The sequence below is a fragment of the Ascochyta rabiei genome, chromosome 16 (assembly GCF_004011695.2).
Source record: "Ascochyta rabiei chromosome 16, complete sequence".
NCBI classification, from domain to species: domain Eukaryota; kingdom Fungi; phylum Ascomycota; class Dothideomycetes; order Pleosporales; family Didymellaceae; genus Ascochyta; species Ascochyta rabiei.
Window position 1 is genome coordinate 117,939 of NC_082420.1, and position 12,796 is coordinate 130,734.

The window sequence follows — 12,796 nt, forward strand, 5'->3', positions numbered from 1 at the left end:
GGTGCTGCCACCATCTAAGGGAAGATACGAATCGATGGAGGTAGGCAGAGTACCTTTGCTTAGGCCTTGTGAACTTATGAGTAGACAATGGACTACAATGTCTTTTGCTTGAACTAGAAACGATACGAAACACGCTGACGAGTTTCCAGTTCAGCTGTTGATTCCCATGGGGCTATAGTATCGCTTTCTCTGTGGCAATGTCGACAATGTTTGCTAGGAAATTCCACTCCGTGTACTATGTAGTACAGTGATTGATAAGATGGATCTGCCCTGCCATTTGATTGGTCGATGCACATCTCCCTGCCTTACCTGTGTCGTCTTGTTTGCGAAAATGTTTGCCTCCTTGTTGCCTGTAAGACGCATCTAGATTGCACACATCGATCTGCACAGAGTGTGTCGGTGTTGCCGCGATTGGGGCATCTCGCCCTCGCTTGCTGCTGTTCTTCTCGATTCTCCATCAAGCTTCCCCAACCCGCGTGCACCATCGCCACTCACCTCGGCAACGCTCACTCCACACCCCGTATGGTCTTAATTCCTATCAAAATCTTGTACCTTGTCTGCGCAGATTGTGGCGTTGCTGCGCCAAGCGTTCAGGTTTCTCTTGGTTTACTTGGCTCGATAAGTGCCTTCCCAATCGGGACCCGCTCCGCCCTGAGCTAGAAGTCTCCGCCCAGAGACTACGCTCATCTCCTTCCCCATGTATCACAATCGGCCTTTTGCCATCAAGCAGCCAAGATGCAAGGTACCTATCGCCCGGTTACTGGCTGCTGCGTTTCGTTCCTTGAGGGATGTCGCACAGGGCAATGGGCAACCAGCTGCCTGTACAGGTTAGAGCCTGGGATGCGTCAGTTTCCCTGAGGATGTGTTGCTTGAGCCCACCTTGACAGAAGTATATATGAAGCCGTGCGCCTGAGCTGATTGGAAAGCATCACCCTCGCATCTGCTTCAATTGTCAATATGAGGTTCGATCTGCTCATCGCCGGTGCTGGCCTGCTCGGTTCTGTGTCTGCGGCCCAGAAGCCGACCAAGTTCGTCACCCAGAAGGACTTGATCAAGGAGGTCAAGCTCAAGAACCTGATCAAGGGTTCTGAGAAACTTCAGAGGATCGCCGACAAGTACGGCGGAAACCGAGCATTCGGTGGAGGAGGTCACAATGCGTGAGTTGCTCTTCTCACGATGCCATACTTGGTTCCTATTAACACGACTTAGCACAACTGAGTGGCTCTACGACAGCTTGAAGAAGTACGGCGACGACTACTGGGATGTCTACAAGCAGCCGTTTGTTGAACTGTTCACTGCCGCCACTGTCAAGCTCACCGTTGCTGGCGCTGAGGTCAAGGCTGATTACCTCACCTACGGTCCCTCTGCCAACAACGTCAAGGGAAACCTTGTCAAGGTCAGCAACGTTGGATGTGACGCCGCCGATTACCCCACTGGTGTCTCTGGCAATGTTGCTCTCATTTCTCGTGGCACTTGCACGTTTGCCATCAAGGCCGCGGCTGCGAAGACCGCCGGCGCTGCTGGAGCCATCATCTACAACAACACCCCTCTCCAGCCTCTGTCTGGAACCCTTGGAGGAGATGGCGATTATGCGCCAGTCGTCGGCGTTACTCAAGAGATCGGCAACGACCTCCTCGCTAAAGTTGGTAACGGCACTACTGAGGCCGTGATCTTCATTGAGGCCATCCGCGAGAACCGCACCAATTACAATGTCATTGCCGAGACCAAGGGAGGAGATAAGAACAATGTTCTTATGATCGGTGGTCACACTGACTCGGTCTTCGCGGGGCCCGGAATCAACGACGATGGCTCTGGCACCATCGGCGTCCTCGTTGTCGCCGAGGCCCTTGCCAAATACAAGATCAAGAACGCTGTACGGTTAGGATTTTGGGGAGCAGAGGAGTTTGGCAAGCTAGGCTCGTTTCATTACCTTAAGACGCTGAATGGTAGCATCAGTGGTGGTGCGGAGGAGGTTGCCAAGATCCGGGCATATCTCAACTTCGACATGATAGCATCCCCCAACTACGTCTACGGCATCTACGACGGCGACGGCAGCGCGTTCAACTTCTCCGGACCGGCAGGCTCTGACACCATCGAGAAGGATTTCGAAAAGTTCTACGAGGCAAACGGCGAAGCTCACGTCCCCTCGCTCTTCACCCTGCGCTCGGATTACGCCGCCTTCCTCGAAAACGGCATCCCCTCCGGCGGTCTGTTCACAGGCGCCGAGGTCCTCAAGACCGAGGAAGAAGCCCGTCTCTTTGGCGGCGAAGCCGGCGTGGCTCTCGACGCCTGCTACCACCAGAAGTGCGACGACATCAACAACCTGAACCACGACGCGTACCTGCTGAACACGCAGAGCATCGCCAACTCGGTCGCAAAGTACGCGCTCAGCTGGGACGGTATCCCGAGGCCGAACGCTACCCTGAGGAGGAGGGATGCAGGTGCTGCTCGCTTTGCCGCGCGCTTCGACAAGGGTGGGCACGACCACCACGGCCAACCTTGTGGCTCTGGTCACGATGAGCTGTAGGCGTGTGTTTTGTTTGCGACGATACCATGATGAGATGATGATGATGACGATGATGCTGTAGCAGAAGTAGTAAAAAAGCAAATCAAAGTAATTACAACACAGACTCGCCCTTATAAATTTACCCACTTGTTCTTCGTTCACTGTACCGGTAGAAACAGCAAGTCTTGAACAAGCTTCCCATTCCCTTTTACTACACCCTAAAATGCAATAACACTGACATGGCTAGCCCTTTCGATTGAACCATGAGACTCAGTCACAACACCTCCAGCCCATCCAGTGCAAACATTGTCTGTTCCAAACCAGACTGTCGTCCAACCAAGCATCCCAAGCTTCCGTTCATGCACGCCAACACCCGCGTCTCCAATCTCGACGCTCCCGTGGGCACCGTGATGGCGAGCGACGAGTCTAGCTGCATGAACAATAGCGGAGCGGACTGGGCACCCTGCTGACATCGTCGGACCTAGCAGCAAGAAGGACGTGGTGAAGTGTGTAGCGCAGACGTTGTAGCGCACCGCACAGTCGAAACACTAGAATAAAATTCCATGTTCAGACGCTTGTACGCAGCTCATGACCCCTTCGTATCGTCCTCTACTAGCAGCGCGACGATGTTTGATTTCTTACTCGGCACGGGTTTAATACCACGCTGGTGTAGCTCGTCTTTCAGCAGTGGCACTTTCAACGCGTTGTACCACCTTGTCAGCTCTTCAGGCTCTCGCAGCGCTGCTTGGGGTGGTTTGACGCTGGTATGTGCTTTGATACGCTGACGCAACAGCGTGGCGCGGGGTTCTGGGGTCTTTACGAGTAGCGGAGGAGAGGACGAAGGAAGTTGTGCGGTGGCGATGGACTGCTGTACGTTCACCATGGATGCTGTCTCATTGGATCGTCGGTGCATCATATACTCGCGCAGATCGAATACGCTTCCGTGTTGGAGCGTTTCCATGTCGTCCCTTTCGTTTCCGTTTCGCTCTAGCCAGGCGAGTAGTTCTTCTTTGGTGGATCCTTCGACCCAGGACGTCGCTATGTCGCTCTCTTCTGCGTACAGGTCCATGCCCTCCACTGCCGTCTCTGCCCCTTCATTCGCTGCTGCAGCAGCTACGGTGTGTCGTGAGCGTGACCAGTCCATGTAGTTTTGGTGCTCGCGTGATTCGATGCGCTCTTCTTCAACCGCGATGCTGTGGAGGGAGCGAGGGCCACGGGCGAGGTTGTGTTGTCTGATGAGGATTTGATTGCTATCTGTGGGCTCGTGGAGACTGCGGTACACGAAGCGTTTGAAATAGGTGCAGTGGTCGCAAGCCGGCACGCGTGTGGTGTCGGTGAAGTGTTCGTTGAGTGTGCGGTGTCGATCGGCGGCTTTGGGGTGAAAGTTTTGGGAATGTGGCAAGGGCGCCATTGTGGAGTTGAGTTGCGATGGTGGGTGGACGTTAAAGATATGTGGGAGAGCCTGATCAGATGTATCTGTGTCTGTAAACGGAGGTAAAGGTCGTTATAACTTTGAGGCAGTCGCCTTCACCGGCCAGCAGTAGCATCCGGATGACCAGCAATGTCTAGCGTTTTGCTCTTTTTACTTCACGATCCTTCTCCTGACTCACAGTTGGTTCATGAAGAAGCTACAACTCTTTATTCCTGGCCTTTCGGTTCTGTAACAGTTTCATATACTTCTGCTCTTGCCTCTGCTATTGTTGACTTCACCTCCATTTGAGCTGGTTCACCTTCATCGCATCTAACACGACGTCTGAACATAGTCTTTCACACTATCGACCAAGTACAATTTCAGTGTGTCAATCATCGAAAGTAAACGTGGACGCGATTTTGACACTTGAACAAATAACGAACAACTGTCGGAGGACGAGACACTCTGTTATCAAGCGGCATCAAGGACACAAGAACACTTTCAAGTTGAACGATGAGTTATACAACTTATTGCTCAATGACGCGGTACACTCAACCATACCTGACCTCGCCCGTGCCCTCCCTGAACCAGTCATCAGTCGCCAGACCTTCTTCCGCGGTAGCATAGTTGATAATCGTAGACTTCGCTGTAGTATACGCATGGTACGCATCAACACCGTTCTCACTCCCAACACCCGAGCTCTTAATGCCGCCCCACGGACTGCTGGGGTCGTTTCGATGATGCGTGTTGACCCAGCAAATGCCGCTTTCGATGTTCTCTGTGATTCTGAAAGCCTGGGACAGATCTTGCGTCCAGATTGCTGCACCCAAACCGAACTCGCTATCATTCGCAAGATCGAGCGCCTCCTCTTCAGTGTCGAAGCCGACGACTACGATGACAGGGCCGAAAGCCTCTTCTGTCCAAATTCGGGTATCGGCGATTTTCTTTGTTGCGCTGTCCGCCAGTATTGTGGGCGGGAAGAAGTAGCCCTTGGAGAAATCTGTTGAGTCCAGCGATGAGGTTCCTGTCATTCTTTGACCACCAGTGACGACTTTTACGCCTGACTCTACGGCATCGTCAACCAGAGTCCGAACATTCGCAAGCTGCTTTGCGGAGATGAGAGGTCCCATCATCGACTCGACGTTCTTGGGGGATCCCATCCTTTGCTCAATGCTCTGTACTTTGCTCTTCAGCTTTTCGACCACCTGACCGATAATGCTGTTCTGCACAATGATGCGGGTCGCTGCGACACAAGTCTGGCCACTCGCAATGAAGCTTGCGAATACGACGCCGTTGACTGCGAGATCAGTGTGCGCCTTCTCAAAGATGATGAGAGGAGCTTTTCCTCCAAGCTCCGCAGTGTAGTGCGCAAGGTTGCGTCCTGCAATAGCACCAATAGCGCGGCCGGCAGGCGTTCCACCAGTCACGTCAACTTTCTTAATCAGAGGGTGTTCGACAAGCGCTTTGCCTGTGGTAAGACCGTTTCCTGTGATCACGTTGAATACACCGTCAGGCAGACCAGCCTCCTTGAACAGCTTTCCCAGCTCGATACTGGTGAGAGGTGTGAGCTCGCTTGGCTTCAGGACTATCGAGTTTCCGGCGGCCAACGCAGGTGCAATCTTCTTGACAGCGATAAGCATGGGGTGGTTGAAGGGTGTGATCTGTGCGACAACACCAAGAGGCTTGCGATCTACCCAGTTGTGCAGCTTTCCCATGGTCGGCAGAACTGATCGCTCTTCGGTCCTGATGAGCGAGGCGTAGTATTTGAACCACTTCACGAGCGTCGGCACCTGCGCGTTCATCTCTCGGATCGCTCTGCCAGTCTGTCGCACTTCAAGCTCGATCAAATGCGGCATCTTTTTTGTCAAAAGGTCTGCCATCGTGTCGAGCGTGTCTGCTCTGACGTGGCGTGGGGCTTTTGACCAGACACCAGACTTGAAGGCCTTTTGTGCAACTTGCACGGCATTCTCGACATCTTCGGTCGATGCCGCATGGCAATGAGCAAAGATCTCTCCAGTTGCAGGGTCCTCAATAGCAAGTCTGTTGCCATGTCAGAAAGTGGGATGCATCAACGATGAAGGGCTAGCTGACTGACTGCTCCGCATTGCCCGCCACTTCCTTGCCCTCCACCCACATGCTGTACGTCTCGAGCGATTGCTGGCACATTTTCGAAGGGGTTCAGAGTATGGTGTAGAGAGAAGACAGATCATCAAAGGATGAAGTGTAGAGCCGTGTGGCGGAGGTGGCCGACAAGTGGTGGATACCCCACGATAAGCTAGCGTCTCGGCTGTTACTGCCCCGATGACGGAAGCAGAAGGTTCATGAAGTATACCGTCTCGAGAATGTCACATGATCCAGTTGATAGGCACGAACATTTCGACGCAAGAAAGCAGCTCACCATATTCGGTGACCAGATGGATTGAGCCCGCATCCAGGCGAGCACGGTTGAAGAATAAAGGTATTCTACAAAAGGGGGTTCATAGTGTGCTAGTCCCCCAAAAAGCTTCGACACAAGAAGTCAAGTAATACCCATCACCTTCAGGCCCTTTGAATTACTCCTCCTGCCTTCTAGATCTCGGTTAAGCTGCCCCTCGGCCCCGTGACTTAGCAGCAACTCAATCATCAAGCTTCTCTCTCGACCTTCCAGCCCCTTCGCGTTGAGCGCCATCTGTAGCGGGGCGTTCCCATCGTTCGCTTCATGATTAACGTCTGCGCCCTTGTCTGCCAAAAACCTTGCAATCTCGTTTGCGCCAGGTGTGCGTGCGGCGAGATGGAGTGGGGTTTCGCCAAGGGTGTTGGTGGCGTCGATAGAATGACCAAGGGATGTAAGGCTTTTCACGATTTCGAGCTGGCGGCCGAGGACCGCGGCATGCATGGCGGAGTGGTAGTGGTTCGATGTTGTACGTGTGATGTCGGCGCCGTATTCCATTAGTACCCGCAGGATATCTGACGACATGTCATGGGCTGCGCGAATAAAGAAGAAGCCGAATTCGGGATGTGCAACCATGGGGTTGGCGCCTTCCCAGAGGACGCGCTCGACTTCGGCAGATGTGGCATCGGAGGGAATGTTGGCAAGAATACGGTCGACACCTATCCGTGAGTCGATGTCCAAGTCCTTTCGATTCCCTTTAGCTACAGCAATCTTGTCCGAGGTGATTCTTTTATAAAAGACGGAAATATCGGAGCTTGACGCTGTCGGCGAGTACTCCTGGGCTAGTCTTGTTTTTGCTCTTGCTTTCATTCTGACGTCGAGTCGAGTTGATGCTTCTGAACACCAGCTTCGCGACTTCTTAAGCTTAGAATCTCTCAACTCGGGTGTGACCAGAGTACGGCCGGATGAGACGCCGTCATCCGTGTAAAAGGTACCGTGAGAGGGCGCAAAGGTGTTGTGGGATGTCGCTCGAGAGTGTGATCTGTCGTTAGTGACCTTGATGATCATGGAGTGTGTCAACGGCTGCGCTTCCTGGTGACAAGGGACATCTGCGAGCCATGCGCCAATACCCTTGTCAGAGACCTTGTTTCCTGTAATTACCTCGGGGGGAGTGCTCCTCCCACTTCCACTGCGTCGCGACTCGCCTAAAACCGGTTCCAGTGAATCAGGTCTTGGTGTGGTGGTCCTTCTGTCCGGCTTAGACACAGGAGATGCGCCATCCCTAGACATAGCTACGATGCATGATCGGAGAAGGCGGACTGCTTGTAACAGTGATTTGAGCCTATCCCTGGCAATCTGGTTGACGTGGATCTCCTCCATGTCGGTTCGCTTCAGAAGCTCATCGGTAGACGCGGTCAGATCACCAACATAGCTCTCGATAAGTGAATCAAGCGAGTCGATGGTGTCAGTGCGACCAAACCTGGTACGGTCAGCGTGGGTCCAGCACTGATTGACAGTCACATGCAGTCTTACAACGAAAGATAATCGACAGCAAGGTCGAGCACAATCCTGGAGGCTTCCAGATCTTGCCGCAAAGTCACGAGGCTGCCGACTTTCAGCATGCGCCAGTCGTCTCTTGGCGAGGTACTGCATGACAGCTTGAGGAATGACTTGTGCAAACGCTCGCTGGTGTCGTCGCTGGAGTCCAAGATTTGAGTAAAAGCTTGGATGAGCGCGGTGGGAAGTTTGGACCCAAAGGTCGAGAAGTCATCCTGTGCAACACCGAGACCGGTCCTGGTGATCTGTAGATCATTGTTGATAGCGTTCAGGTCGGTTCTGGCTTCGCGCACCTGTCTGGCGAAGCTGCTGATGTCTGGAATCACCTGCGAGACACCTTAGTCAGCGAGTTCATGGTTGCAGATCTGCAGAAAGGCTTGCCTGGGCGATGGAAGAATTTAGCGCAGCACATCTGGCGGCGACTGTGCTTGAGCGAGGCATTTGTCGTGACAGAGCGAAGCCTGAGGCTTCGGTGGGTGAACAGAAAACACGTTAGGATAAGCACAGCCTGAGACGGCGTCGACAAAGAGCCAGGTGGGGTTGCGACGACCGGCGACGCGTTAGATGGCAACAAGCAATATGGTTACACGAAGTTTGAGGGCTGCAAGACGGCCCTCGTGGCGGCCAACAGCACTGTCGCACGGGAAGACTGGCAGCAAGCGCCCGTATCGCAGGACACGCCGCAATTTTGTGGCGCCTTGGGCTGCAGTAATCAATCCTACACGCGAAGTGTGTTCATCTCAGCGTCGTCAAAGTAGGCTTAAGCCTGTGGAGAGGGCTGAGAAAACAAACAGCAGTTCGGCGTGTCTGCGTTGGCCAATGGAGGGGTTTAGATGATCGGGTTTTCCGTGACAGATAGCTGTTTCCGTTAATAAGTCAGCAGGGTGGCGTAAGACTAGTCAGGGGGCCCTACTAGACAGTCTGTTCTAAGTTAGATAAGACAAAAACAATGCTACCCTCTTAGTGTGCAAATATAAGTTTATAATAAACTTAGGGTAAACTTATAGGGTAAACTGGATTTTTTGCTATAAGCTAATTAGTTACTAGAGTTAAAAGATAGGTAACCTACTAGGTTCACAAACCTATAGCTAACAGCTTAACCCTAGCACCCTTACGTAGGTGGCTAAGCAGGCTTCTAAAATTAAGGCCTCTGCCGCAGAAGTAGCTGTTATTAACCCCTAGTTGCTATTACTAGCAATACTGTCTTATCTGCCTGCGTTGTTGTTAATAGCTGTTAACTATAACGTCTTATTAGCCTTAACTCCTGTCTGCCTTACTGTTAAATAAGTCCTTAAAGCTAAGCGTTATGTTATAGCAGTATTATTAAACTAGCTACGTAGAAGTAGTAGTATGCTACCTAATAACAGTAGACCTAAGGATAGTTAAGGTAGGACTTAACCTAAGCGTATAAGTTTACTAGAGAAGCAAGTGCTTATAGAGATAGCTGCAACGTCTTATATACAGAAGTTGTACCTATAGAGTAAGAGTAACTTTTATTAATTTATCTAGAGGATGTTTATAAAGGATAATTGCAATATGTTAGAAATAGTAATAATAAAGTTTTTTAACACTATAATAGGTAACTAAGACGCTAAGATTAAAGCAGATAATATGTCTAGCAAAGAGATAAGACATAGCAGCTACTAAGAGCACCTTAATATCCTAAGAAAGTAGTTAGCTTATATTATTGCTAAGGTAAAGTTAAACGTTAGTAAGTATAAAAAGAGAGAGACGCTGCAGTAGACTGCTAAGCAGAAGGCTAAGGTAGGGTTAGTAAAGACTTACTCTAACAAACTAAGCAAGGCTATTAATATAGAGGATAGCAGCAACAATAGTTAGACTAACTAAGACACTAAGCGCTTACAGTTAGTTGCTTATAGTAGCGCTTCTTAGTTAAATTATAGCTTGTTAACGCTAAATAGTGCTAGGAAGAAGTTTAAGCAGTAAGCTAAGGCGTCTGCTAAAGCTGTTAGCAAGTCTATTAAAACCTTAGCCTAAGCAACTAAAGCTAGTGCCTCTAAGATAGCTGCTGCTGTAGCTACCTTAGGTAGGGGAGCTAACCTCTAGAGCTTTGTTAAACAGAGTTAAACTAAGACTAAGATGCGCCTTAAGGCGCTAGAGGAGAATATTAATAAGTAGTTAAAGCAGCAGAGTTAGATAATATAGTAGATAAACACTAGTATTACTAATATTATAGTATTATTATAGTAGTTAAGGCAGGGTTATTAAGGCGTGTAGGTGGCTGTAAGGGAGTTTTAATACTTTTGTAAATGCTATTACTACTCTATTACTAACTTTAAGCTGCTGCACAGGCTTTATGCTAATTTAGCAACACTTTGCCTAATTAGGAAGGCAGTAAGAGATCGCAGCGCCTAGGTTTTGCTGCCCTGCACTAAGCCTTACTTTTTTAGGGTAATTATAGAGATTCTGCTGCCTAGATTCTTTAGTGTTTTAGTAGGCCAGCTATACAAGATACTAACAATTTTACTACCTATTAACTTTTTAGTTACTATATACACAAATTTAATAGTTATTACTTACACGCAGTAAGCAATATAGAGTTTTCTACTAATCTTATTAATAATGTTATTTTTTACTATTATAAACGTAACTGTACAGCTAGGCACAGCTACCCAAAACTATTAATCCCTAGCGTCACCGTTTAACTTAAATCTTCTACTTAAATACTCCTCTAACAACAGCGTAGCTATATTAAAGGCCTAAGAGATCTAATTTCTACCTCTTATATAAGTCTAGTAGTTCTATAGAAACATAAAGACTAGTATATACAACCTAACTAGTAACAGGCCTATTACTATTAAGGTATATAGTTATAGCAATTTAAAGCTTCTCTTTACGCTACTAAAGCCTTACTTAACTACAACCTACTTAGTTAACAACTACTAATTAATCTTTTTCTACTTTAGTGTTAAATACTTACTATTAACGTCCTAATAAGGTCCTAGCATATAATCTTAGCTTCTAAAAGCTGCGTCTCTGTAGACGTATCAGTACTTACTATCTAGCAACTAGCTTAACAGCTCTCTAAGTTAGTAACTAAAGTCTAAGACTATACACATAGTTGCGTCCCTACTAGAGAATAGAACGCCTAAGAAGCAGCTGCTAAAGAGACTGTTAGGCAAGACAATTACTATATAATTAAGTAAGTGTTACTTCTTATAACCTAAGTAGTATAGTTGCTAATTATTAAACATAGGTTAGCAGACTCTAATCTTAGTCCTGTTAACAAAGCTAAAGATAAGGTCTTTAGTAGCTTCTAGCAACCCCCCTACAGCTTTACAGCAAGCCTCTATTATTAGCTACTTTAACATCTTTATATTAAGCTCTATCTGTAAGCCCTACGTATCTTATAAGTACTCTAAAACACTATTCTATACTATACTTAGCTACGTACAGCTACAGCTAAAAGTAGAGATAAGATAACTAAAGGCAAGTAGGTAAGCAGCACGCTAACAGAACACTAACAAGGCTTCCTTTAGTAAACTAACAGATATATTATAGAATCTTATTCTCTTATTCTAACTGTATTTAGTAGGTAGGTTAAGACTCTAAGCTAGCTCCTGCATCTCTGCTTTTGTAAACTAAGTAAAGAAGCAGAACGTCTTATTATTAATCCTACCTTGTTCCTTAGGTAGCTATATATCTAGTATTAATTTACGTATAGTATAGCGCTTTAAAGGTCTCTATAGCTACTTTAGTTGCGTACTAGGATCTAACTTAGCTAGTAGGGCAGTAGCTGCTGTAGTAACTGTAATTGCGTTGTTAGAGGTAGTATAGAGATACCAGCTTATAAATTAGATAATACAGAAGCAGGTTTTATAGTCTATATTTAGTAAGTAACTACTAATAAAGAATAGACAGTACAGCCTTTACTAATGTAAATATTTTAGATTATAGTTTTTATCTAAACCCCTCTTCTGTAGCGTGCAGTTTCCGTCTTATCTAAAGTCCCTCCAGCACTAGTTAGGGGTGAGCGTTACGCCAAACTACCCCTGGATAGTTTCCAGCGTATAGTAACAACTTAAATATTTTCATCTAAACCCCTCTAATGTAGGAGACTGGTGAGCCGCCTCTTGGGGGCAGCAAGGTGGAACGAATTTCTTCCAGGTAACAACCGTTGAGATTGCTTTGCCCCAGTAGAGGGGTTTAGATGATCGGTTTTTCTGTAACAGATAGCTGTTTCTGTTAATAAGTCAGTAGGGTGGCGTAAGACTAGTCAGGGGGCCCTACTAGACAGTCTGTTCTAAGTTAGATAAGACAAAAACAACGCTACCCTTTTAGCGTGCAAATACAAGTTTATAACAAACTTAGGGTAAACTTGTAGGGTAAACTAGATTTTTTGCTGTAAGCTAATTAGTTACTAGAGTTAAAAGATAGGTAACCTACTAGGTTTACAAACCTATAGCTAACAGCTTAACCCTAGCACCCTTACATAGGTGGCTAAGTAGGCTTCTAAAATTAAGGCCTCTACTGCAGAAGTAGCTGTTATTAACCCCTAGTTGCTATTACTAGCAATACTGTCTTATCTGCCTATATTGTTGTTAATAGCTGTTAACTATAACGTCTTATTAGCCTTAACTCCTATCTGCCTTACTGTTAAATAAGTCCTTAAAGCTAAGTGTTATGTTACAGCAGTATTGTTAAACTAGCTGCGTAGAAGTAGCAGTGTGCCACCTAATAATAGTAGACCTAAGGATAGTTAAGGTAGGACTTAACCTAAGTATATAAGTTTACTAGAGAAGTAAGTACTTATAGAGATAGCTGCAACGTCTTATATATAGAAGTTACACCTATAGAGTAAGAGTAACTTCTATTAATTTATCTAGAGGATGTTTATAAAGGACAATTGCAATATATTAGAAATAGTAATAATAAAGTTTTTTAACACTATAATAGGTAACTAAGATGCTAAGATTAAAGTAGACAATAT

At 47.5% G+C, this 12,796-nt stretch overlaps 4 protein-coding genes across 4 annotated transcripts, besides 9 other annotated features; 1 reads left to right on the top strand and 3 right to left on the bottom strand.

Annotated features, from left to right (window-relative positions):
- Positions 1–957: 957 nt before the first annotated feature.
- Positions 958–2,527, top strand: EKO05_0008941 (Aminopeptidase Y; the record flags this gene model as incomplete). The annotated part of the gene is made up of 2 exons (XM_038942062.2): positions 958–1,157; positions 1,210–2,527. 2 exons carry the CDS (start codon positions 958–960, stop codon positions 2,525–2,527), a joined length of 1,518 nt encoding a protein of 505 aa, XP_038795558.2.
- Positions 2,528–2,553: 26 nt separating this feature from the next.
- Positions 2,554–2,585: a tandem repeat.
- A 507-nt stretch (positions 2,586–3,092) lies between these two features.
- Positions 3,093–3,917, bottom strand: EKO05_0008942 (uncharacterized protein; the record flags this gene model as incomplete). Its single annotated transcript, XM_038946664.1, has 1 exon — positions 3,093–3,917. One exon carries the CDS (start codon positions 3,915–3,917, stop codon positions 3,093–3,095), a length of 825 nt encoding a protein of 274 aa, XP_038795559.1.
- A 551-nt stretch (positions 3,918–4,468) lies between these two features.
- On the bottom strand, positions 4,469–6,022 carry EKO05_0008943 (uncharacterized protein; the record flags this gene model as incomplete). Its single annotated transcript, XM_059637428.1, has 2 exons — positions 4,469–5,957; positions 6,009–6,022. The coding sequence occupies 2 exons, from the start codon at positions 6,020–6,022 to the stop codon at positions 4,469–4,471; spliced, it is 1,503 nt and encodes a 500-aa protein (XP_059493411.1).
- Positions 6,023–6,435: 413 nt separating this feature from the next.
- EKO05_0008944 (uncharacterized protein) lies at positions 6,436–8,286 on the bottom strand (the record flags this gene model as incomplete). The annotated part of the gene is made up of 3 exons (XM_059637429.1): positions 6,436–7,768; positions 7,822–8,171; positions 8,227–8,286. The coding sequence occupies 3 exons, from the start codon at positions 8,284–8,286 to the stop codon at positions 6,436–6,438; spliced, it is 1,743 nt and encodes a 580-aa protein (XP_059493412.1).
- A 377-nt stretch (positions 8,287–8,663) lies between these two features.
- Positions 8,664–11,914: a dispersed repeat.
- Positions 9,061–9,064: a direct repeat.
- Positions 9,065–11,358: a long terminal repeat.
- Positions 9,065–12,796: part of a mobile genetic element that runs on past the window's edge.
- Positions 11,221–11,249: a tandem repeat.
- Positions 12,002–12,796: part of a dispersed repeat that runs on past the window's edge.
- Positions 12,402–12,796: part of a long terminal repeat that runs on past the window's edge.
- Positions 12,711–12,744: a tandem repeat.